Source organism: Vigna unguiculata, chromosome 7 (assembly GCF_004118075.2).
Source record: "Vigna unguiculata cultivar IT97K-499-35 chromosome 7, ASM411807v1, whole genome shotgun sequence".
Lineage (NCBI taxonomy): Eukaryota > Viridiplantae > Streptophyta > Magnoliopsida > Fabales > Fabaceae > Vigna > Vigna unguiculata.
In genome coordinates this window covers 24,063,248-24,091,062 of record NC_040285.1, presented here as the reverse complement: position 1 = coordinate 24,091,062, position 27,815 = coordinate 24,063,248, and the positions used below count along the sequence as shown (strand labels likewise).

The window sequence follows — 27,815 nt, the reverse complement described above, 5'->3', positions numbered from 1 at the left end:
CAATCCGTTAAAACAAATCTATAGGTAGATTTATCCTTTTGACAAAACTTGATTCTGTTATCATAAGACAAATTAATTAGAGGAAAAAAGGGCTAAATGAAACGATATAATTACAAGTTTTTAAATTGAAGATAAAACCAAAGTTGTTTTTAAATAAGGCAAATTGGAGGAAAAAATTAAATAAAAAAATGGATATTCCTGCAAAACTAATTTTAAAAATTGCTTTTAAAAAAAAGGCTGCAGGAAAAAATTATTTAGAGGAACAAAGCTTAAATGAAACAATATAATTATAAGTTTTTAAATAAGGCAATTATTTCCTTCACCCCACAATTGTATTCTCTTTGTGTTTTTTTATTATTTAAAGGGCTGTAACGTTTCTTTTCCATCAGGGACCATAAATTGGGTCATCGGTGTCCCGCAGTCCAAGCCCAAGTATGATGGGTGCCAAAATCCTTCTAAGCCCAAATCTATCATATAAATTAGGGCTCCTTGCCTCTTTGATTCTGGATTTTGAATTCTAACAGCTGAAGTGTGATTGGAAGCATCAATTGAAGCTCCATTCTTCGATTAACGTGCGTTCGATTTTGTTTTACGCACTTTCTTTCCTGCAATCTTTATACTGTTCAGAAATTGAAATTTTTTATTCTGTGACCAATTTTTTTTCTATCTGCACATGGGTTTCTGTTGAAGAATTTGTGGAATGTAATATATTCCTGCTCAAACTGATTGAAAAGGCTTTTAGAATTAGTTTGTTGGGTCGGAGTCGCTTAAGATTAAGACTGACTCGGTGAATATTGAACCTAAATTATGGCTAGTAGGAGCAATTTCAAAACTCCAAAGAAGGATGAGAACACCTCAAATTCGAGCTTTGCTTCTCTAGAAAATAAGTATGCACCACTATCCTTTTTTTTGTGAGTATATATATATATATATATATATATATATATATATATATATATATGAATTCCTGTTTTATATGGTTCAACCTGTAACTTGTTAATGATCTGTGACTTTTATTCAGTGTTCTGTTGTTATTGCTATTGTTTATCTTTGTTATAAACTTCTATTGTTTGATTTGATTTGCAGTTATTACGAAGGAGAACGTCTCACCAATCTGCTCCATTCAATCCGTAGGTAAGATATACTTTTTCACATGTGTTGCTTTGTTTTATTTATCATTCTTCAAAGGTGATTTGATCCACAAGGCCATTGTTGACTGAAGCTGAGGCAGTGGCCTGCGAGAATTTTAATAGTTTAAAAAGTGAACTACTCAACTACCTCCAATAATGGTGTAATTTTTCACCTGATTTGACCTTATTCTGTTGAACAGAGAGATCCGAACTGCAAGAGATTCAGATGGAACTTCCTTGTCGGAGAAAATATGGTTAAAGGTTAAACTTCTTCTACTTGGTTGGTTTGGTTTATGAAACTTTGGACATTTAAGATATGTTTATCAGGAATCATATAAACTTTCTACTGTTTCTTCCAGCAACAATTCTCTATCGGGGTCAATGATGTAACTCGTGTCCTTGAGCGCATGAAACCATGCACTGAATTAGAAAGCTCTGCTCAGCTCGTTCCTTTAAGAAGCAACAACAATAAAACTCCTTCAGTTAAGCTTCAGGTTGATTTCCTGTGTAGAATATGCAGACCTTAGTTAATTGCCTATTTACTACCTACCTTCATTTTTACTTATTAGTTCGTCACTTGCAAGTAAATTCTTCAACATGCACTTTTATGGTGTTCTAACCTTTACATGGTGTGCTGCAAACAGCCAACTACGACAAAATAGATTATTTGTTTATGCTGATTCGTGCAAATTCTAATGGTTGTTTTTGGCTGAGAGCCTGGTTATTTTTTATTAAATTGCTCAAACTCAATTAGTTTTTCGCCATAATAAATGAACAAGTTGAATACTAATAATTAACGAAGTTGTAATTAGCAGTATATAGCTTTTTCATGCGTGACTTTGTTATATAGTCTTATAGAGTACATTATTTGCCTTGTACGTTATGCAGGCTGTGCTTGTAGCTTCTGATTGTAACCCTCGATGGCTGACGAAGCATTTACAAAGTTTGGCTTCATCAAGGAGTGTGCCCCTTATCTTTGTTGGAGATAATAAACACGGTTCCTTCAGATTAGGTGAACTTGTTCAACTAAAAACTGCCATTGCTATCGGAATTAAGGTGAGATCCTGGAATCACACTAAGCCTATAACATGTTTGTTTCTGCTATTTTTAGAATAAATATTATTTACAGCTTCTAAAAAGAATAACAAAATAAGCAGGCTAATCTCTTACTTTGTGGCGAAACTGCTACACAGACTCTCTCGAAGAGCAACCATGATTTCTTTTTTCAAGTTTTCAAAGTCACATTCCCCTAATTTTTGGATACTGAGTTGGACAATTCTCTGTTTCAATGAATGCAGATTAAAGACAGCAGCATAAATAAAATTATTGAGGAGGTTGTTCAAGGGGATAGATTTGAACCTCCACCGGACGATCAAAATTGAGCAAGAATATTTTTTATGCGTGAAGGGGATTTCCAAGACCCTTTCACAAATGTAATATTTTGGTACAGATGTTGTATATTGGATTTATAACCAATAATAGTATTAGTCTCGCATTCTAAAGGTGTCGTTCTGTTTTTCTTACGTGGGAATGGGACTGAAAATGCATTTTTGATTTTTTTCTTTTTGAGCATGATAATTTTATCTCACAATACATTACGTTAATGGAATCAACGAAAGATTACTATACATCTGTAAATTTATTTTGACAAAATGAAAATCTCTACTATAAATTGCTACAAACATGGAGAACCAACTGAAGCTTTAGTTGATTCCTCTTGTTCAAAAACTCCTGACAAATACTATTGTTTTAGGACGCTGTACTTGATGCTGAAGGCTCGATGGTGCCAACTGGATCGGGATTTGGGTTAACCCGACTGCGTGCTTTACGTTTTCCTGATTTCCCATTCTCTGTTTTATCTTGATCTTGCTTTACCAACACAGGTTGGAACTGCCAAAAAAGTTCGAAGAAAAAGTGAAGCAGGTATAAAAACTATAACAACGTTTAAGGTGGATTAAAGCAAACCTGATATACGGAATATATGACATTTCTTCTTATTTGTGCCATCATATCCAAGAAAAGGTTATAGCCTTCAAGTTTATACTCGATAAGTGGATCGCGCTGCGCATATCCCCGTAGCCCTACGGCTTGCTGAACAAATTTTAGTGCTTGCAGATGTTCTTTCCACAAGCGATCAATATTGCTCAAGATTAGGAACCGCTCTGCTTCTTTCATCAACCCTGCTGCTTGTTCCTCCACCATTTCCTATAACCAACATTGAACTAATTGAAAAGGAAAATTCTAGACAGCCACTGAACCCATTCAAGACGGTTCAGTTTTATCAAACTCTATCAAGCTTTATCAAAATCTCTATTCTCATCTTCTGTCCTTATAATTTTGAATTAAAAAGAGTAAAAAGTTTAATTACATGTTAGTTCCCCTCCCTTTCCGATGTTACTTAACTAGAGGAACATAAAGAGAATGATTGATTTAATTCCTAAACAATAATCGTTAAACTTACCCTTTTCTGCTCATAGGCTTCACGACCACGAAGACGGAGATAATTCCGCAATTCTTCATAGTCCGAACACTTATTCTTCAGCAAATCAGGGGTTAAATCATTCAACAAGTAGCAATATCTGATGAAACATAAATATCTTCTGTCAGGTTAATTGTTATGCCCAGATTGGCCGAAAACATGCATCATAAAAAATGCACAAATAGATGCATCGATGCTGTAAAAATATTTTATATTATCACTCAATTACAAGTTATCATGTATAATAAGCCTTTTAATTTTAGGGTTAAAAATATGTCTTTGTTTTCCTAACTTTCAGTGAATTTTGGAATAAGTCCATTTCGAAACTTTGGACCAATTTAGTTCTTTATTTTTTGAAACACGTGGATTTAATCATTTTAATTAAATTTTGTTAAATTTATTTAACATTTCAAGCGTGTTTCATAATAGTATTTAACTTAATATTAAAGCAAAAACTGTCAAACAGTATAAACAACTCAAATATGATCCTGAAATGCGTATGAAACATTAAATAAGTCTAACAAAATTTGATTAAAAAAACTAAATCCACATATTTCGAAAGATGAAAGGCTAAATTGGTCCAAAGTTTCGAAATAAACTAATTCCAAAATTCACTAAGAATTAAGAGACAAAAAACATATTTAACCCTTATTTTTGTTGAAATTAATCAAAGAGTTGTTTGTTTCTTTTATAGTTGCAATAACTATCATATTTCGTGTGTGATTGTAATAACTGTCATCCTGACAGTTTATATAATTTGTGCATTGTTGTTGCAGTTAATGAGAAAAATATCTATCCTATTTTCTCTGCATATTGTGTGTGTGCGTGACCTGTAGTGTTAGACAGTTCCAACAAAGTGGTATTCAGAGCACGGTTATTACGAACCTTGTTGTGAAAAGAAGAGAAGGGCGCATAATTGTGAGAGTGTGCAGCCATGACCACTACAGGTATCATACAAGGAACTTACCTGTGTTTGATGGGCAGGGATATGAAGATTGGTGTGTGAAAATGGAAGCCATTTTTGGCTTTCAAGAAGTTGAGGAGATTGTAAAAGAGGGCTTTCAAGAACTCCCTAAAAATGCAACGGACGATCAGACATACGCATACAGAATGAACAAGAAGTTGGACTGCAAAGCGAGAGTTCTCTTACATCAATGCGTTTCCATGAACATTTTCCAGAAGATCTCCAAGGCCACCACAACAAAGCAGATTTGGGATGTGTTGAAACAAGCATATGGCAACGCAGGGAAAACTAAGAAGGTGCGTTTGCAATTGTTGCGAAGACAGTTTGAACTCCTTTCTATGACTGATCAAGACTCAATTGCAGAATATTTCAACAAGATCCAAACCATTGTGAATTCTATGCATGTTTGCGATGACAATGTAACAGACATTCAAATCATAGAGAAGGTTCTCCGAACTCTAACCCCAAGGTTTGATCACATTATTGTGGCCATAGAAGAATCTAAGGATCTAGAGGCAATGTCGATTGAAGAATTACAAAACTCATTGGAAGCACACGAACACAGAGTTGTTGACAGGAAAAATAATGAGAAAGCAGTTGAACAGGCGTTACAAGCCAAAATTGGCCAGAATACCAGAGGTCGTGGTGGTTGGACTCGAAGAGGTAGATGGAGATCGAGAAGAGGCAAAAGTGGAGACAAAAATCATGATTCTAATTCCCGTTCCTCTCACACTGGCAGTGACAGGAGAGGAGGCACTCAATATAGAGGAAGAGGAAGAGATAACAAGAAGATTGTAGACAAGAGGAGAATCCAGTGCTACAATTGTGAGAAATGGGGCCACTATTCTTCTGAGTGTTGGCAAGATAATGATAACAAGAAAGGGAAGAAGATTGAAGAGGCGAATTTGGTGCAAGAGGAAGAATGGTCTGATTCAGATCCAGTCTTGCTAATGGCAACCACAGACAATGATGAAGATTGCACATCCTGGTATCTTGATACAGGATGCTCCAATCATATGACTGGGAATCGTGATTGGTTAATTGATCTTAATCCACATGTGAAAAATAGTGTTCGGTTTGCAGACAACAACACTATAATTGCTGAAGGGATTGGCAAGGTTGTGATTGCTCGAAATGATGGGAAAACAGCGTATATGAGTGACGTGTTATATGTCCCAAACATGAAGAATAATCTTCTTAGTTTAGGACAATTGCTGGAAAAGGGGTATGTGATGAACATGCAGCAAAATCATATAGAAATTTATGATTCTAAGCAGAGACCGGTGATCAAGGCACCATTGTCCAGAAATAGAACGTTTAAAGTGCACCTAAATGCTACAGCAATTCAATGTTTGGCTGCCACTAATGTTGAGGAGGAGAGTTGGTTGTGGCATTATAGGTTTGGCCACCTTAATTTCAAAAGTCTGAACAAGTTAAGCAACAGTCAGATGGTGTGTGGTATGCCATCATTACATTCTCCCACGAAACCGTGTGAGAAATGTTTAGTAGGTAAACAACCAAGAAAGAATTTTAAAATTGTTGCTCAACACCGATCACGACAACCACTTGAAGTGGTTTATTCTGATGTATGTGGGCCCTTGGATACACCTTCGTTCAGTGGTAGCAGATATTTTGTCACCTTTGTTGATGAATTCACAAGGAAGATTTGGTTATATGTGATAAGAGAAAAATGTGAAGTGTTCCAAATTTTTGTAAAATTTTGTTCACTGGTTGAAAGACAGGCAGAAAAGAAAATAAAGATCCTTACGACAGATGGTGGAGGTGAATACAACTCCAAGGATTTTTGTGACTTCTGTACAGAAAAGGGAATAGGACATGAGACAACTACACCCTACACACCACAACATAATGGTCTAGTAGAGAGAAGAAATAGGACCCTACTATACATGACTAGATGCATGCTAAAAGCAAAAAAACTACCACACTGCTACTGGGGCGAGGCAGTAAGCACTGCTGCCTATCTCTTGAACAGGTGTCCCACGAAGAAAATGGAAACTATGACACCAGAGGGAGCATGGTCTGGAATCAAGCCATCTGTCCAGCACTTGAAGGTCTTTGGGTCAATCTGTTACAGGCACATTTCGGATGAAAGGAGGAAGAAATTAGATGACAAGAGTGAGTCTCTTATCTTGATTGGCTATCACCCAACAGGAGCCTACAAGTTATATAACCCAAGGAAACAACATGTAGTGATAAGCAAGGACGTAGTTGTGGACGAGGCAGCAGCTGTAGTCCTACACATTCCTTGTGTTCTGGAAGACAAGGTGGCGACTTTAGAACCTAATATTGCTGGTGATTTTATTAGTGGTGATATTGTAGCTGATGACACTAGAAGATCCCATCGAACACGATTTCCTTCATCTAGACTTTCTGATTATGAAGTCTACAATGATTCTGAGATAGCAGATAATGGAGAAATGGCCCATTTTGCTTTTATGGCAGGTGCTGAACCATTGGATTGGAAGAAGGCTATTAACATCAAAGAATGGAGGAGTGCGATGCTTGAAGAAATTGAAGCTATCGAGAGAAACAAAACCTGGGAACTTTCAAACTTACCTCTCAACAAACATCCTATTGATGTTAAATGGGTATTTAAAGTTAAATTTAAGCCAGATGGATCTATAACCAAACACAAGGCTAGACTTGTTGCAAAGGAGTTCCTTCAAAGGCATGGTATTGACTACACTGATGTGTACGCACCAGTAGCTAGAATGGAGACTGTACGCTTAGTGATTGCTATGGCTAGCCTTAACAATTGGAAAGTATGTCAACTTGACGTGAAATCAGCCTTTCTCAATGGCCCTTTGGAGGAGGAAGTCTACATCAAGCAGCCACCTGGATTTGAAGTAAAGGGTCATGAATCACAAGTTTACAGGCTAAGGAAAGCATTATACGGTCTTAAGCAAGCCCCTAGAGCTTGGAACAAACTAATTGATTCTTTTCTATTCAAGGAAGGTTTTACCAAGTGCACAGTGGAATTTGGAGTCTATGTGAAGGTAACGCAACTACAAAATCTTTTACTGGTTTGCCTCTATGTAGATGATTTGGTTGTTACTGGGAATTTGGTGGCAGACATTGAAAATTTCAAGAGAGACATGAAATCACAGTTTGAAATGACAGACCTAGGCACTTTGAATTATTTTTTGGGTCTTGAATTTGTACACTGTCGTGAAGGGATATTTTTGCACCAGAAGAGATACACTTGTGAGATTCTAAAAAGGTTTGGAATGGAGGATTGTAACCCTGCATGCACACCAGTCATGGCAGGCTTGAAGCTGACTGAGGAACGAGATGCAAAACCAGTAGATGTAACTCTATTCAAGCAAATTGTGGGATCTCTTCGATTCCTATGCAACAGTAGACCGGATATCAATTATGGAGTTGGTCTTGTTAGCAGATTCATGCACAATCCGAGAGTGCCACATATGGCTGTAGCTAAACATATAATAAGGTATTTAAAGGGTACAATGGGATATGGTCTACTGTTTCCTAAAGGGGATAAGAGCACTTTAGTTAATCTGGAAGCTTTCTCTGACTCTGATTGGTGTGGAGATAAGGTTGAGAGAAAGAGCACCTGTGGTTATTTGTTCAGATATGCAAATGCACCAATCTCTTGGTGTTCTAGGAAGCAAAACGTGGTGGCTTTGTCATCCTGTGAGGCTGAATATATAGCAGCTGCAGAGGCTGCTAGTCAGTGCTTATGGTTGGAAAATTTACTGGATGAACTTAAGGTGAAGTATGCAAGACCTGTGCAGTTGTTTGTAGATAACAAATCTGCAATATGTCTTTCCAAGAATCCAGTTTTCCATGGCAGAAGTAAACATATTGAGACCAAATTTCACTTTTTGAGAGATCAAGTCAGCAAGGGTAGAATTGAACTGGTGCATTGTGGTACTGAAGAACAGGTTGCTGATATTTTCACAAAATCTTTCAAACAACCGAGATTTGAAAGATTGAGAGAGTTCTTGGGTGTAAGGTGTTTGGACTCTTTGATTAAGAGGAAGTGTTGAAATTAATCAAAGAGTTGTTTGTTTCTTTTATAGTTGCAATAACTATCATATTTCGTGTGTGATTGTAATAACTGTCATCCTGACAGTTTATATAATTTGTGTATTGCTGTTGCAGTTAATGAGAAAAATATCTATCCTGTTTTCTCTGCATATTGTGTGTGCGTGACCTGTAGTGTTAGACAGTTCCAACAATTTTTATAATACAATTTTAATATTAATGATTGTCATAATTTTAAATTTATTAAACACATAGACAGAAACTAAACTCTTATCAAGTACCTAAATAAAGGAAGACAACATAATATTTACTCTATAAATTTGTTGACTTCTATAATAAATTAACAAGTTATATCAAAGGTAACATTTGATTGATTAACAATGCAATAACTTTGGCACTGAAAAAGCATGTCTATTAAATTTAATTAGGAATCTATACATATATCCAAGAGTGCTTCTTATTTTGACTTCTCAGTTTGGACTTTAGGCTGACATTTAGAAAAGCTAGGAACATTTTGGTTTTAGAAAATATTTTCTATTTTATTTTTATTTATAAACGACATTTTATTTTATTTTGTTTCTTGTTTTTACAAGTTTATATGAGAAATCATAAAAATAATAGTTTTTCATTGTATCTTTGAACAACTCTTTGAAAACTAAACTAAATGAAAACAAGGTAACATCCTTGTAATTACAAGTAGAAATCAGACATTTAAAAAAACAGTCACTTCGTTCCTGAGTGGACCAGGATAATGTGAAGGATGATATTAAGATTGCTCGAGAAAATCCTAGTTAAGGAAAAAAATTAAATGCTTTACCATTTAAGACCAATAAAAAATGCAATTAAAACATTAGTGAAGTAGAACAGTTGTGGGGTAACAGTTAGACCCATTCAACTTCTTAAATCAATGGTCTAATCGGATTTTATGAAGAAAAAAATTGAATAAAATAATAAAAGAAAGCACTTATAATTTTTAATAAGTTTATTACATTAATAAATAATATAAATAAATTAGAAGATATTTTGATTCCATACATAATCCAGTATTTATAACTCTAGAAAACATATTTTCACCAAAGTATTCAATAATGTCAAAACAGTTGAGTCGTTTGTTCTCTTGCGGGGTTGTAGCACCATGTAATCAGGAAGTTATCATAATGAGGTGGTGTGTACCAATGTGAGCACAACAGCTCCTACTTAGCCAATTCAATGAAAACACCTAGTTTTTGCCAATTCAGGAGCAATTCCAACTTCTCCAATGCAATCAGACGTCATGGAGAACGAAAAAAATAGGCTTAGAGATTTGGTGAACTGTTTGAGCAGAAAGCACTCAGCAGTACTACCTCTTATTTATAACCATTTCAGATAATTTTATATGAATGAGTAACAATGAGTAAAAAAAAATAGGTTGTGCATATAACTAAATCAAGCATAATGGCAAAAGACTTCACTTACTGCTGAATTTTTGCAATTAGTTTTTCAAGATCCCAGCTGTCCTTTGGAGCATCAGAACCAATGTTTGCCTAATCCATCATAATTGCATTATAAAGTTAGACAATGCAGCAAGGTATAAAGAGAAGCATAATTTTAGCAGGCTTACCACTAAAATGTCATCCATTGTCAGTTCAGCATATTCAATAAGAAGAGACTGAAGATTATCTGATTCAAGGGCTCGCCTTCTCTCAGTATAAACTCGGTCTCTTTGGCTGTTAAGTACTTCATCATACTCAAACAACTGCTTCCGAATGTCAAAGAAATAGTTCTCCACTTTCCTTTGGGCTTCATCCAATGCTTTGGTCAGCATCTTGGACTCAATAGGCAGGTCTTCAACTCTGAAAGCTCGCATTAAGCCCTACACAGTACACATTACAATCTTAACCTAACCAAGTTTTGGGCAAAACATTTCCAAGTGTTGCAGCAAGCACAACAGATGCATTTACCTGAATTCGATCTCCACCAAAAATGCGAAATATGTTATCTTCAAGGCTTAAGAAAAAGCGCGAGCTACCTGGATCTCCTTGTCTGCCACTTCGACCACGCAACTTTATGCATAAAAATCAACATTTCAAGTTCAAATACTTATTTGACAGGGTAGGACTAGCTAGTATAGCCACAAGAATGAAAGAAGCAGGTAAGAGATATCCAGATGCCCAAGTCCTAAACCAATTCCATCCCTGCTTCCCTCCTTTCAACCCAACAAGGAAAAGGAGGTAAGAAAAAGAAAACCTGATTATCAATTCGTCGTGATTCATGACGCTCTGTGCCCACCACATGGAGTCCACCAGCTTCCACAACCTGCAGCCATATTGATCATTAATAATTAATCAACAGCAACCTATGAGGAGCAGTATTAGTTAAGAAAAATAAACCTTCTTCCTCTCTTCCACAGTGAAGACTTTGTATTCTTTTCCAATTTCCAGAAATGCATTTCTCAGCTTAGCAATGACTTCATCTTGAGCAGGGCCCTACGTAAAAATATATAATGACAATTTGATTATATCAAATTAAAATTCATAAAAAGTGATATATCAAAGAAAAATTTACTCGTCTCAAGGAAGTAAAAGTAGTTGCTACAACATTCAAATTAATCATAAGTTGCTACAACATTCTCAGATTGTCACCTTTTCGCATGCATAGGATAGGCGCTCCTCTGCTTCAAGCTCAGTTAATGATCTCTTGCCCCATGTTTCGACAGCTAATTGCACAGCCTTTTCGGTCAAGTTCACATTTTTATCTGATAGTTGGCATGGGAATAACTTCTCATTCACCTGAATAATGATATATGCAGAGTTTCAAAACAATTACTGCGGAAAGTACGAAGAGGCAAACATATAAACATGCAACACTTTTTAAAGTAAATTAAAGTACACAACATCTAAAGCAACATATATTTATGGGGTACCTTTTTGAAATATAATATATTTGAAAAACAAAAAGATTTGGAATTCAACTTTCTTTTTTTACAGACATCCAGAATTCCCTATCCACCATCATCCAGATATTCTCATCTTTCACAAATTAATTCTATTTATAACACCAACCCATGTTCTTTCCTCCTTCATTTTTAACCATAACCGTACCTCTTTCACAGTCAAAGATGATCTCGCAAAAGCCTGGTTCAAGCATGCCATTCTTTTCTTAGCATATTGCATACTATCGTAAACTGAAGGACGCAAACATACTCATTGGGTTAAAGGCTGCCTAATGATTGTTGTCCAGAACTTCTAAGTGTGACAATTTTATGAATCGACTCGATCCAACAAAATGAACAATCATGAGAACTGACATTGCCAACCTGAACCTACTGATGTTTTCTCCACTACTGGAATCTTTCTGAATCTTAGTACACCTAAATATAGAAAATGATGAAAAAGTCGGAAGAGAGAGATAAAGAATGAGAAAAAAAGTTATTAATTAATTTAAATTGTAAGACAGTAATTGTGAATCTAAAACAGAACAGAAGGAAAATTAATTACAGATAGTTGATTAGGACAATTAGAGCAGTTAATTAGTAAGCAGGGATCAGTTCAATAGGTAAAGGGAATAAAGGTGGGTGGGACTCAATCAGAGAATTACAAATCTTGTGAAAAAGGGAAACCATCGGAGAAAAATCTTTCTCCAGGTTCCTGTTTGGTTTTTCAATAAATAAAACTCATCTTTTCTTCTACCCAATTGCTTCAAAGGTTCTTAAAATGTCTTAAATACCCTTATCTAGTTTTGCTTTCCAAATATAATAGGGCATTTTGGTCTAAGAATAAGTGCTAATATCCTCCTTCTAAAGAGTAAACAAGAGGATGTCAGGTGCACAACACCATAATTGTGGTAACATAATCAATACTTTAAAAGTAAAACACCATACCTTCCATGTCTTGTAGGGTGGAGGTTTCTTTATTGAAACAAAACCTTCTTCGGATGGCTTAACAACTCTGGAATCATTTAACCGCAGAAAAAAAATGTTATGTTTGTTTTGGTAAGATGACTTCAATAACTTAGAAATAGTTTTACTTTCAGATCTAACACAAAACAGGCTCTAAGAATACGAATTTAACCACAGGATCGGAGTAATCAGAATATGTTTTCCTATTAAGTTGTGTCAGTGACAAATAAATCCCAGAAAACAGTGAGGTTGTGCAATCAACAAATATACATGTTACAGTAGGTATGCCTTTAAATAAAGAGGCATTACTCACACACAGTAGGAGGTGCTTGAAAACTCCAAACTACGTCATACAACCACCTCACTCCTTTCACTTCAGACAAGTTTTTCTTTTCTTTTCTTTACCTTATAAACGGGTAAACACACTTCCATTCAAGCACTTTTGTTTATAACTTTGCATAGACCATCTCACTCACTAAAAGCCCACCCCAGACAGCATCTCCCTTTAAGTATCCTCACCTCCCCCACTAAGCCTATGCTATCCCCTTTTCTTCCAAATACCATTTTAAATAATACTCAATCAGAAGGCAACAAGTAAATGGAAGAACACATTCTCCATAATAAAAGAATACCTAGACATCAATATCTCACGAAGTTTCAACCGTGCCATAAATTCAGCATTACCACCAAGGATTATATCTGTCCCACGACCAGCCATATTGGTTGCAATTGTCACTGCCCCAAGACGACCACTCTGTGCTACAATTTCTGCTTCCCTCTCAACATTTTCTGGTTTCGCATTAAGAACCTAGAAACGCATAACTCATTATAAACCCAAAAATATTAATAAGAAAAAAGTGGTTGCATTGCATCTCATTTTGTTAAATGGATGAGTAGATGGCCAGTGTTATCAACACTTATCCTAGGCTATGAATAGGCTACCTTTTAAGGAACAAAAATAATTTGAAACAGGTATCATTAACAAAGTATTCTAATAACACAATGTCTATGAAGCATAAATACTCCTCTCTTGCTTGAGCTGGTGTAGTGTCTATGTGAGAAATGTTTTCTTAGACCAACTTCTGTATGACACATGTTGAACAACCCTCACTCGATTTCTGATGAAAAGAAAAATATTGTCAGCTCAAACACTTGAGCCAACACCTCCAAATGGGCGGATTCTTCGGACACTACTATTAAAAAAAATAAAATAACTTTTTTAAATATTCAAAAAGTCACCTTAAAATATAATATAAATATCTAAAAAAATGAATGCTAAAATGTTGTTTCTTGTGATGTATTAATCATTATCATAGAAAGAAAAAAAAAATGTATAACTTATCAAGTTGTTTTAAGGAAGTGAAAAAGCCTTTCTTGAAAAATATGATTCATCTTTTTTATTGATCCTTTGTAAAGAAAAAAGGTGCATACGTTGTAAATGATTCCTCAATATACTTTTGTAAGTTATAATATAACAAAATAGGAGAGATCTTACCTCATGCGGAATTTCAGCTTCTTTCAATAGCTCTGACAAAGAATCACTCTGCTCAACACTAGTCGTGCCAACAAGCACCGGGCGACCAGTTTTGTGCATCCTAGAGATTTCCACTACAACTGCACGCCATTTCCCTGAAGTTGCCCTAAAAACTACATCAGATTCATCCTGAGAAAGAAATTAAAGATTAGGAACTGAACAAACAACAAGCAGTTTATAAAAGCTGTTTTATTATGTATAAAATAAATCTACTAAGATGAACATTAAGGCTTCTGAACTTAACTTTAAATGGAAGTAATCCACCCACACTATCTCGAAACTATAATAATTTTCACATACATTGCACATATTTATATGTAATAAATATATTATCATTCCTCCTGTTCAGGAATTGGAATACAGATCCCATTTGGCAAAACAATATTAAAGTGTTGCACAATAATTACAAGCAAGAAGAAACCTTTCTTATCATAGGCTTGTTTGTTGGCACAATTGTAACTTTAAGCTTGTAAATACTCTCAAATTCTGTGCTTTCTGTTGCTGCAGTGCCAGTCATACCACAAAGTTTGGGAAACTGTAGAGGTACATAGTTGAGAGCATCAAGGAAATTTCAAAGGCAAACGAAATTCTGAAATGATGATTCACTTAACCAGCTCAAACATAACATTTCCAACCTGAAGAAAGAAATTCTGGTAACTGATGGAAGCCAGCGTGACAGTTTCATTTTGAATTGGTAGCCCTTCTTTTGCCTCAACTGCTTGATGAAGGCCATCACTCCACCTTCTCCCCTACAAGTAAATAAAAATTACTTATGTGCCAAATCAACTTCTCAGAAATTGGAACACGTGACATATTCTTTCTTCATATAAGTTTAGTTATTTGTTTTGTCAAGATAGAAGTGGTAATGAGTGCCAGTAATATGCAAGATTATGCTATTGGCTAGACAGGTACTCTATAATAATTAGATAGTAACGTAAATACCAAGGTTTGGCATTGTAATCAAGAGCAAAAAAATATCCTTGTATATACCTGATCACTGCAGCTTGTTTAAAAATAAGGGCAGAACCTAAAATGTATCTTAAGGTGGAATCACTATTAATTTGCAATTCAATTAGGGAGGTCAAGTATTGTCCAGGTGTAGACTATCTGATTTTCTTGCAGAAACTTAGTGAAAATTAATTGCAACTATTTTTTTAGTATCAATAATTAAATAGTACTGCTTTTATTGCTGAGTAACAATCACAAGTTCTCCAGTAAAAGACAACCCAATGCATTGAGTTCGGATTAAACACTTTTCTAAGCCATAATATATAAAGCAGAGTTTTTCCATTATCTTAATCAAACTACATACAATAAAAATCAGTATGTGTAAAGTGCAGAGATTATGATTACTATTATAATAATAATTATATCAAATGTAGATCAAGAAACTGCTATTGCTGGCACTACTATTCTCTCTGCCTTTGCTCACTAAATTGTTTATTGCCATGAAGTCAAATAGAAACTCTAAATACCTGCATGACTCGACCAGTAAACTCATCAACAATAAAGACCTCTTTTCCACGAACTATGTAGTTTACATCCCGAAGAAATAGTTCTTTTGCTTTTATTGCATTTAGGATGTATGAAGCCCACTGCTCTCGTGGATCATATAAATCTTTGACAGCCAAAATTTCTTCAGCATCTTCATAACCCTGCTCAGAAAGTAGAACTGTTTTTTGTTTTTCATCCACCTGCAATGACAATTTCAGTAATAATAATAAAATTAAAAGATGCAATTTTATTATAATAAATTAAGCATATCTCCTGTCATCGGATATAAGAACAAGTTAAGGTTAAGATGAAAATTTAGGAACCTCAAACATTCACAATACGAAAAAAAATCAAAAAGCTCCACAAAACTCATGTTTATTTTAGCAAACTTTGTTTCCCATTTTCAACAAAATACTCGATGTTTTCGTACATAAAATATTGAGACAATGTAAATGATAAAATTTAATTCACATTACCATGCAGACCATGAAATAGAAACTAACTTGCATATCAAAGTTATTGCTTCTGTTAGATTCACATAAGCATTCTGCTATATATAATATTTAGAGTTTAATGACTATGTATGATCAGAGTAATTCAAAATCACGGTAGATGATTTTCAAGGTAGCTATTCGTAAAAGCTGATAAACTTATCCTACACGAGAGTTTATGATTAGATTACAAAATAAAATTCTTTCATAATTTCAGTGCATAGATTTTTTTTTCTCATATTTACAAGGTATCTTCTTATCTTCTCCCTCTTTTTCATTCACCTAGGTCTAGTCTGGTCATATTTTCTTTAAATTTCCCCCACCCAGATAGGCAGATGTTTGAAAAACAGGAAAGGTCCATAAAGTCCATAAAAAAGCATGGATAAATATTCCTTTTATCTAATTTATACATGTTTAAAAATAGTATGAACAATTCAAACATCTTATCTGTGCATCACAAACCAGACAAACGAAGATCTCCTCTCATCAAGTATACCATGAAAAAGGAAAAAATTTAATAATCACACATGAATTTCACTAAGCATTGTTGTCCAGTTTGATGTGAAAGATAAAAATATTAATTAATGGAAAAAAAATTACATTTGGTTGTTTTAATAATGTTATGAACAATTAGAACACAATGTCCATACTCTTAAAGATATTTTTTCCTTTTGGATTATGCAGAAGCGAACAATCAACCTATTGATAATAGAAGACTTAAATGATTCTTCCAATGTATCATTTTTGGCTCCAGTATAATTCATACAGGAAGAATCGTGTAAGTATTTTAATATCAATAAGTTGATTGATTTGCTCCTACATGTTTCAAGAGATACAAAAATCTCTGGGAGCTCTTTCCTGGATTGAGAATAGAGTATAATGAGCCTGAATCTAACTGTGGTTCACGGTGATTGACAAACTGGATAAAAAAAGAGTGATTCTAGTCGGAAGATTAAGATATCTAATGAAATCATAGCTGCAATCGAGATCTCATTAAGAATAAATCAAACAAATATCTCCTCACACAAAGTAAGTATACCTCCCAAAAGGCAAAAAACTAATAGTCAGGAGGGAACTTCACTTGCCATATTGTAATGTCCATATCAAGGTATAAAAATATTAATATTAACCAATGACAATCCAGTCCCAATTTATAACTTGTTGCCATATTCTACTTAAAATTTATAAGCCCAACTGCAGATGCTGCGAGATAAAATTAAATCTGACAAATTTCCTATACATGTCGAGAATTTTAAAAACATAAAGTACCACACTTGCTTACAGTGATTAGAGAAGGTATCAATAGAGAAACATAGAGTATTACTCTGATAAACATAATACATCAAATTTCAAAATGTAAACATAATATAGCAGACTTACAGTGTAATGTATGTCTCGCTCAAATGCTTCTGCAATCTTTGCAGCCTTATAATAACGATCACTGGGTTTCTCTGCGGGTCCTGATATAATAAGTGGTGTTCTAGCTTCATCAATAAGAATTGAATCAACCTCATCAATGATACAGTAATTGAAACCCCTTATGACAAGATCTTCGACACTCTGTACATTCCACAGTTCAGAAGAGTTCAGCACGTTATTCAAAGGGTGGAAATCAAAATTTAAAAAGCATATTGCACGAAATATATAAAGGAAAAATTACTTTCCGTGGCAAGATTGTCTCTCAAGTAATCAAAACCAAGCTCACTATTAGTGACATATGTTATATCACATGAGTAATTTTCCTTTCTTTGCTGACTTGTCATATTCTCTGCCAACATATGAATCATGTGTTAGACTGCAACAAATAAATAGATTTAAAATGGTTTGCATATTAAAGAAGCTCAGTTGATAAAAAGAGTAAAAGAAAAGAAATATATAAATCCTAAACAAAAACCAAGAACAAATTAAGTCAGGAATGAATCGACATTTATTCAGAAATGAAAACAGAGTGGAGGAACACAAAGCAAAACAAAAGTTTGAAACACGACGCCTTTTGCATAAAAGTCTCCATGAGAACTTCTAGAAGAAGAAATTAATTTCTTCATAAGTTAAAATTAATTTATGCATAAATAATCGCTCTCATCTTTATTTCTCTAAAGTCAAATTTTTAAGTTGTCCATAAACTAATTTTAGGTTATGAAGAAATTAATTTTTTTTCTTCTTATTTTCTTTCTCCAAAAGTGCATACGAAGAAGTTTACCAAGGTAGGCCGACAACCAACCCCAACTGACTAACGATGGATGAATATAGATGTAGATAGAGAGAATACAGACATAAAGAGGAGAGGGAAGAAATGAAATACGAGACATACGCTGAATGAGGCCAACCTTCAATCCAAGAAAGCGTGGAACCTGACCAACCCACTCACAATCCCGCCGAGCCAGATAATCATTGACAGTCACAACATGAACTCCCTTCCCACTCAATGCATTTAAATAAGCAGGCAAAACTGCAACCAGTGTCTTCCCTTCTCCAGTTCTCATTTCAGCTATTTCCCCCTTATGAAGAACCATGCCTCCTACAAGACCCAAACGAACAATATTCACGATTTTTTCTCTTCTGCATATATTTACATACAAACTAAATAGTACGAGCTAGAGTACATAACAATGTGTATAAGGTAATAGAATAAGTACAAAACTTAGATACAATTCCACCAGTGTTTTTGTTACTGATCTCCAATCAGAATTGGAGTTTTACCTTGGGGACCTATGTTAACCTTCAATACAAACTTTACTGGTCAGTTATTTTAATTAAAGCTTCACGAGAACAACACGAAAAGCACTTATCTACATGTAAGTTATTTTCAATAAAATGTCAGTCCAATTCCTAACCATCTATTCATCGACTAAAGACTTACCTATAAGTTGGACATCGAAGGGACGGAGGCCCAGAACCCTCTTCGAAGCTTCTCTCACCACAGCAAACGCCTCCTGCAATACACACGCACACACACACTTTACTTCACTTACTTGGTCACGATCAACAGCAACTGCATTTGATTTCAAATACCGCTTATAAACTAAAACAAGAAAAATTACAAACTCACCGGCAAGATAGAATCCAAAGATTGGCCCTGTTGCACGCGTTCTCGAAGCGCAAAAGTCCTCTCCCTCAGTTCCGAATCCGACAATGCGGAAATCTCTGGTTCCAATCCGTTGATAATGTTAACGGTTGCCGCGTACTGCTGTCTCGTGGATTCTCCCGTGTCAGTGCCTTTGAATATGCCGCCGAGCAATCCTCCGAGGGACGCCACCACACCCGAACGGCGCCTCCTGCTCCGGCGTGCGCCGGAAATCGAAGGCGGATGGAGCTGGAGGTCTCCGCGAAGAAAAGCTGAAGCCCATGGGGTTAGGGTTTTGTGGTGACAAAGTGCGTGCGGGTTCCACGTTTTGGAGGTGAAGGAAGAACAGAGCGACGACGAGGCCATGGTTGGGATTGAGAAATTGCAGAAAAATTTAGCAGAAATGGTTTATAGTGAGGATTTTGGATTGGATTGGATAGGGAAGATGGGTTTCATGGCCATGGCGCGAGTTTGGTAACTAGAAAAGCTCCAAACAAAGAAGCTGGGTTTCTTTCTGCCTGTGAAATGTTGTTTGTGATGGTTAGAAGAACATTGACAACGTGGACAGGACGAGAGATAAGATAAGGGGAATCTATTTTGTGTAGGCAAGTCCACGGGGTTTTTTAGTAACAGTATTCAGGGGAGAATCCCACGCTTTTAAATAAACTTCAATAAAAGAAAAAGAAAATAGTGTTCGGTTAGAAGGGTTTTTTCTTTTTTTTTTCTTACATGGAAAAAATTACTTTCATGCATATCAAAAAAGGAAAATTATTTTTAATAAAATTTTGTTGATAAATTTTTACAATACACATATAACAGTATAGCAATAGATGAAATAAATGTTTGAGATAATTTAGAGAGAAAAAGAAATTATTTGTGTTGAAAAGTAAATTTTGTAAACAAAAATTATCGAAATATCATAATACATCAAACAAATATATAATTTTGAATTAATTAAAAAAAATTATAAACATACGTTATAATGTTGTTACATTATTTTATTTTATTAGATAAATAAATGATTCATTTGATATAACATGAATAACATGAGAAAAAACAGATTATTTATAAAAGAAAATAAATTTTTCAATCTCTACTGAGTACAATCAATTAAACTTTTTTATAATATAATAATTAAAAATTATCAACTGTGTATATAATTGGAGTTTACTTCTATTCTAAACTTCAAATAATTATAACAATAATTCTCATTATCTTCTAATCAATCATTCTCTTCAAAATTATTATTGTTTCGGGTGTAAGGGCCGAGCATCTACTTCAAACACTCAAATTATCCTTTAGTCCCTTTGTCTGATGTTCTCCTCAGCCAACTTGTTCGATCCGGGTACCTGTCTAAAAGGTTCTGATGCTTAAGTCAGTTCAAGTCCGATCGGGAGATAACAATAAATGTTGTAATAAATGCAAGTTAAAAGTCCCCATCAACTTACCTTGGGTCTCTATTTATAGTTTTTTGTATGGGCCTGTGATTAGGGTTTCTTAATCATGGCTCAATTGTTTTTTAAACTTGATTACTGACTTGTATTATCTTAATTCATTTTTGACTTACTGATCCAGGTTTTAGTGTGGCCGCCTGACCGATGGGTCGTGCATCCTGTCGGTTGTCTTCATGAATGAGGGTCTCCACATAAGTGGAGACGAAGTGCAATTGGAAATGAACGTAGGGGGTATTTGGTCGTGAGCTCCCTTAGATCACTAGGAGAGATTGTCGCATTAACGTCCCAAGTAGGGATGGCAAAAATACCCGCGCTTGCGGATATCCACGGATAAAATCTGCGACAGATAGTTACTACCCGCAGGTATTTATTATCCGCGGGTATTTTAATACCCGCTTATAAACGGGTCGGGTACGGGTATCATACTATCCGTACCTGCGGGTACCTATTACCCGCAAAAAATTAAAATTAAAATTTAATTTATATTTTATTAAGTTAAATTTAATTAAATTAAAATTAACAATATATTTTATTATGTCAAATTTAATTATAATTAAAATTTAATTTAATTTATATTTTATTTTTATAATTTTATATTAAAAAATTTATAAAATATATATTTTTTAAATATTTGCGAGTATCGGTTATCCACGGGTACCCGCGAGTTTTCAAAAATATTTGCGGGTATTTTTTAAGCCGATACCTAGCGGGTAAACGGGCGGGTAACGGGCGGATTTTTTTTTTGCAGGTAGGCACTATCTGTGCCCAACCCAACCTAACCTGTTGTCATCCCTTGTCCCAAGGAAAGGTCCGCCTGTAGCAGGCGGCCTATGGCCGCTTGTTCTTGGCCCACCTAACCGATGGTCTGATAGGGTAGCCGATTTAGCACGTCCAGAGCTGAGACTTCATCCGGAGAATGCGGGAGACGTTTGGTCGCAAGCTCCCTTAAAGCACTCCAAAGAGATTGTTACATCAACATCCCAAGGAACAGTCCGCCTGTAGCGGGCGGTCTATGGCCGCTTGTCCTTGGTCCGCTTGACCGATGGGCCATACAGTACAATTATCTTCAAGTCCATCTCCTTCAATGTCTTCATTTGGTTCATAATTTTAAAACTATATCATCTTCATTGTCATCTTTTATCATATTTTAGATCAAACTCCTCGTCCACTTATACAAGATGGACTTCTGAGTGTTACAATCCTAAAATACCTTTAACTTCAATTACTTGATTTACATGTGATATTTCATCTATTTAGTAAGGAATATCATTTTCATATCAATAACTTTTATGCAACTTTTTTTAGTTAAGATTGCAACACACCAACCTTGTATACCCTTTATTGATGCAAAATATTGACACATAATGTCCATCATTCCATATTTAGGATGCACTATTGTAGCTCTACATGGTGGACAAAATGATCTTGCCTTTGGTCTTCTACACACTTCACATGAACAAGTTATTAAGTCAATTCCTAACATTTTAAGCCAGTTCCTCCAAGCAGTGCATGTAGCAGCTGCCAAAGCATTAATGGCATTATTAGGTATATAACAGAGCAATAAAAGTTGGTTCTGGAACTAACACTTTAATGACTACATTTCAACATATACTACTCTCAGGCAGGAAATTAATGTTGGAAGAATTCTTCCTTTATCACTTTTACTCCTAAAGAGAAAACCACCAAGGAATATACACACATTATTGAAAAAGGAATAAGAAATTATGAAGAACAATTTAAAATTAAAATGAAAAGAGAGAAGGACAACAACTTAAAGAAACCATGAGTGGAGGAAAGAAAGATCAAACCCAACCCCCTTTGAAGGCACTGCATGCAATGAGATAGTCCCATATGAGTACAATTGTCACCATCAAAATGATATTGACTTTCCTCCACTCTTCTATAAGATTCCAAAAGAACCGTCATGCATGCATTGCAATGGTGATCAATTGAATTAAATTCAACATAAAAGAATACAAATATTCAACTTTGATTCTTTTTATTTCATTAATAAGTTAACAAATGAATTAGTCAAATCTAATCCTACTCATGCCGCAACCATATGTCATAGACGAGATAGTAGAATACCTCAAAATAAAGTTTTAACTTATAATCTACCTTCTATTTTCAAATTGTATAAATGTTCCATTGTCATTCCAGTTGTATGCATATCAATATTTAAAAATAAAAAAAGATTTTATCCTACTTAACATTAAATTATATAAATGTTATGTTATAAAAAAACATAGATTAGGTAAAAAAGAACAAATGAAACATGACAAAAAGAACCATTCCCGATATTCAAAAACACAAAAATAACACTCCCAAATCCATTGCTCTAAAACCTTGCTCCTTTCTGTAGTGTCTTTCATTTGTTTAAGCCCTCACAATCATCATTCTATCTAGTTAGTTTTTCCCAAGAAATTCATTGTTCCATTCCATTTCATTCAGAATTTCTAACACTAACAAGGACATAAAACATGATAAGGCTAGTAAAAACGGTGAATTTAATAACACAAAGGATTTGGATGGTTCATAATCATCTTATCAGGATGAAAAGGACACCATGAAAGATAATGAACCCTCTGGTTCAAACAATGACGATTCACTAGATGGTAATGCTTTGGAAACAGGAGAAAAACATGAGAATTATCAGACAAATGATGCTTTGAAGCAACAAGACTAAATAAGGGATGCAAAATGGTTGGTGAAATTAGTTTGGAAATGTGGTTAATTGTGGCGTGGGATGGGTTAAATGACCTTATGAGTTCTGAAAGAATGTAATGAATCCCTCAGTTATGCCTGGTTTAGTGAACAGTCTTGAAGATGTCTCTTCACGGTTTTTATTGCATAATTTTTGTTGGTGACAACCTTGAAATTCATTAACAAGATCAATTGTTAAAGTCATTAAACGTGGTTACATATGGTCAAAAGTTGGTTAAAGGTCATTGGCATTCAAATATTGTGAAGAAAATTCCAATAGTATATAATCGATGTTTGTTCTTCACCAAGAAGATTAGTCTATATAAAACAACCAGACAAAGAAAGTCCATTGAAGATTGAAAAAAAAATTAAAATAAACATTCACTCTCTTTTCGTAGGCTTAATTAGTATCTTTTTTTTGTTCTTAATTCAATTTTCATTTTATTTAAAAAATTCAATATAATGTTGGATTTGAGGTATGATCTAGATTCAATCCAGGACCGACTCAAGGGTAAAACAAATAAAATACTTGCTTTAGGTCTCTAAAAAATTAAGGTCTCAATTTTTTTAGTACTATTATTTTTGTTTTAAATTAATTACAAAATTATGTTTATGAAAAAAGATCTCAAATTTTTTTTAGTAATAATATATCTTTATTAAATTAAATATACAATTATGTTTTAAAAAAAAAGCTTATAAAAAATTTTGTTAGTACTAATTAATATACTTCTATTAAAAAGTAATTATAAGTTTATGTTTGAGAATAAAATTTAACTCAACTATTATTAGTGTATGTTAATTTTTATTGATATTATATTTAACGAGTTAAAACCATTTTTTAGTAAATTATAAGTTTGTTTAGAAAGAAGAGAATCATTAGTTATCTTTAGAGTGTGTTTGGATAGAGTATTTTAATGAAGTAATTCATTATTTTGAAGAATTTAGATTGCTTTGTATTGAAATGCTTTGTTTGGATACATAAATTAAAAAGCATTTCAAATGCAAGCATTTTTATGAGGGATTTCAATTAGCTAAATTAGTAGAAATTCAAATACCCTCAAAATAGGTGGAATTTGAAATTCTTCTCACTCAACCTCACATTCTAGACTCTTTGGTAGGCCCGATGACACAAACGGGACCGACGGTTCAAACGGGTCCGATGACCCGAATGGGCTCAACGATCCAGACGGGTTCGACGACCCAGATGGGTTTAACGACCTGAATAGGCTCGATGATCCAGACAGGTCAGACGAGCCCAAAGACCCAAACGGCCCGACGATAGAGATGGCAAATAAACCCGTCCGTCCCCATCATAATACCTCTCCCCGCCATATCTCTATCCTCGTTTAAATTATTAAAATATTCACAATTAATTAAGTAACAATATATATATATATATATATATATATATACTTTCCATTTTTTATTTCTTTTAATTATTTGGTTTGTTATGAAACTCATTCCCATCTCCAATATATTTTTTATCTTATCATAACATTTATGTAATTATGTTAAAATGATGTATGTCAATAAAAAAAATTGTATTTCTAACATTTGAATATTTCTAATATTTTTTAATATTTTTATTTATTGTATATTTTTCTTTCACATGAGAATGTTTAATACTCTCAATTTAAGTGTTTAATATCATAAACATTTCATTTACTAGGTAATATAAAAAAAATTACTTATTATTATTATTATTAATTTTTGTTTCATTTGAAGAACTTTTTTGTTTAACTAAAACAATTTTTGGTATTTCTCAACCATTGAGTATATATGTTGATATTTGAAAATTTTTCTTAGATCTCTAAGATATTTTTCATCTTATACCCTTAATTATACATTTGTTTTTTTTGTGCAATTCTTTTCAATAGTATCCAAATTGTTTATAAGACACACATTTGTTAATTTTTTAATATTTTTATTTTTTGTTTATTTTCATCATGTAGAATACTATTTTGATATATTTTATCTAATTATTTTTTAGGTTTAATTATACCTTTGGTCCCTATTTTCGTAGCAAAATCTCAATTTGGTCCCTCTATTTGTTTTTGTCTCAATTTGGTCCCTTCCGTTAATGGTACAGTAACACTGTTAAAGGGGGTGTCACGTGTCCATTTCTGGATTTTTGAATTTTTTATTTTATTTTTTTGACTTTTTTTTATTCTTTATTTATTTTTTGATTTTTTTTAAGAAATAAAAAATTTGTCACGTGTCAAGCTGTCGTGTCGTCGTGCCACGTGGTAGTGACAAAGTGATGTGACAATGACAATGACACGTGTCACTTATATGACATGTGTCATTTCCATTTTCTCAATTTGGTCCCTTTATTTTAATTTTTGTCTCAATTTAATTCCATTTTTGTAAAAATTGAGCAACTTTGTCCCTCTCCAAATTGAAATCAAATTTAATTTTTATATAAATGTACACAAATATTTCTATCAAAATTGATATTTCAAGTAAATATTTTTAACAAAATTAAGTTTATTTAATTAATATTTTACAATGAACTTTAATTAAAATTGTTTTAAAGTTGTTAATAGATAATAATGTTAATAAAAAAATGATAAATTATATTGATATTTTATTACATCATACTTTAATATTGTTTTTTTAATTTAATTTATATTTTAAATAATTGTATATTTTTAAAATGTGTAAAGTTCAATAATTTGTACACAAATGTTTGAATTGATGTAAAAATAACAATTATAAAAATTTTAAAAATAATTTTAACTAATTAATGTAACAATAAAAAACATATAAATTTAAAATTTGAAAACAATTTTAAGTAAAGTTGAATATGAAACACAAATTTAAATAAACTTAGTTATGTTAAAAATATATAATAAAAATATCAATTTGAATAAAAATATAAAATTTAATAAAAATATTTGTATAACATTTATATAACAATTAATTTTTGTTTCAATGTGGAGAGAGAAAAAATTGGACTATTTTTACAAAAATAAGAACTAAATTGAGACAAAAATTAGGATACAAAGACCAAATTGAGACTGAGAAAATGACACATGGCATAATATTGACATGTGGCATTATCACTTCCACATCACTGCCACAACACGACGACTATTTTACATGTGGCAATTTTTTTTTAAATTCAAAAAAAATAAATAAATAAAGAATTCAAAAAAAAATCAAAAAATCCAAGAACTGACACGTGGCCACGTGGCACCTCAATTAACACTGTTACTGTACCAGTAACGGAAAAGACTAAATTGATATCAAATTTCCTAAAACAAAGACCAAAATGAGATAAAAAAAAAATAGAGGGACCAAATTGAGATTTTGTTATAAAAATGAGGACCAAAGACATAATTAAACCTATTTTTTATTTTCTAACTCATTACAATTATACTTTAAGTTTTTCACTATAATTGTATAAATAATTTTTATTTACTACAATATAAAAATTTAATGTAATTGCTATGAATTTTTTTTTTATCACCATCTAACATATATTGGAGTTCAAAAGATACAAGATCTATGTTAAAATTTTATTATGTTTATTATTTATTCTTTATGTCATTTTGATCAAGTGATGTATTATAACTTTTATTAGTGTATAAAAAAGAGTTTCATTATAATTTAAGAAATTGAAGTAAACAAACATTTAAAATAAAATATATTTTAATTTGAATATTTTTTTTTCTTTTTATATTTTTTTTAAAAACTATTTTTAAATTTTATCAACTTGGTTTCATTAATGTTTGCAAATTTAATAAATATTTTGGTTCTCATGAAATTTTATTTGGTATTCTAATATAAAATATAAACAATTATAATTTATTTTAAAGTATTTGATATCGAAGAAACAACTATCCTCCTAATATTGAATATTGAATAATATTATGTTTCCTTTACTGTAATTTTTTATTATTTTATAAAAGTTATTCAAAATTAATATTAAAGTAGTAAGAAAACGGGTATGACTATGGGTACGAGATTATACCCGTTACTTGGTGGGGATGAGGATGGGACAAAAGTTTGATACCCGTTGGGTTTGGGTATGGGGATGGGGATGAATTTTTTTTACGGGGATGGGTATGGGATAGCGAAACCCGTCCCCGCCCCGCCCCATTGCCATCCCTACCCGATGACCCAGATGGGTCTGACGACCTGAATGGGCTCGATGATCTAGACGAGCCCGTCCGTCGACCCGGACGGGCCCGACGACCCGGACGAACCCGACGACCCGAACGAGCCTTACTACAAGAACGAGCTCGATGACCCAGAATGGTCTGATGACTCGAATGAGGCAAACTATCCGGACAAGACCAATGATCTAACAGGCCCGACAATCCAGACGAGTCCGACGACCCGAACGAGCCCGATGATCCAGATGGGCCTGACGAACCGAATGAGCTTGACGACCCGAACGAGCCCTTCCAAAACTTCGGGCCCGACGACCCGGACAGGCCCGACAACCTGGACGGGTTCGACGACCTAGACAGGCCCGAGAACCCGGACGTACCCTTCCAAACCGTCAAGCCTGACGATCCAAACGAACCCGACGACATGGACGGTCCCAAAAACACGACGAGCCCGACGACTCGGACGGGTCAAACTATC

The 27,815-nt window shown here is 33.8% G+C and overlaps 2 protein-coding genes across 4 annotated transcripts; one reads left to right on the top strand and one right to left on the bottom strand.

Annotated features, from left to right (window-relative positions):
- The first annotated feature begins 457 nt into the window (after positions 1-457).
- On the top strand, positions 458-2,653 carry LOC114189628. Of its 3 annotated transcripts, none has more exons than XR_003605700.1 (7): positions 458-572; positions 816-887; positions 1,087-1,134; positions 1,331-1,391; positions 1,490-1,624; positions 2,019-2,186; positions 2,429-2,625. XR_003605700.1 is itself a non-coding variant. In XM_028078251.1 (7 exons), exons 2-7 carry the CDS (start codon positions 808-810, stop codon positions 2,510-2,512), a joined length of 576 nt encoding a protein of 191 aa, XP_027934052.1. In that variant the 5' UTR covers positions 462-572; positions 691-807; the 3' UTR covers positions 2,513-2,653. The 3 variants fall into 3 exon arrangements, 2 of the variants coding, with proteins under 2 accessions (XP_027934052.1, XP_027934051.1); XM_028078251.1 differs by having other exon boundaries at positions 462-572; positions 691-887; positions 2,429-2,653; XM_028078250.1 differs by having other exon boundaries at positions 462-887; positions 2,429-2,653.
- Positions 2,654-2,667: 14 nt separating this feature from the next.
- On the bottom strand, positions 2,668-19,658 carry LOC114189627 (protein translocase subunit SecA, chloroplastic). The gene is made up of 20 exons (XM_028078249.1): positions 19,048-19,658; positions 18,859-18,931; positions 18,310-18,516; positions 17,663-17,766; positions 17,379-17,558; positions 15,489-15,707; positions 14,649-14,762; positions 14,435-14,548; positions 13,975-14,142; positions 13,112-13,287; positions 12,462-12,528; positions 11,224-11,370; positions 10,972-11,067; positions 10,829-10,897; positions 10,543-10,644; positions 10,203-10,454; positions 10,058-10,125; positions 3,592-3,709; positions 3,096-3,335; positions 2,668-3,020 (listed from the first exon to the last, which is right to left on the bottom strand). Exons 1-20 carry the CDS (start codon positions 19,426-19,428, stop codon positions 2,880-2,882), a joined length of 3,036 nt encoding a protein of 1,011 aa, XP_027934050.1. The 5' UTR covers positions 19,429-19,658; the 3' UTR covers positions 2,668-2,879.
- Between the last annotated feature and the right edge of the window lie 8,157 nt (positions 19,659-27,815).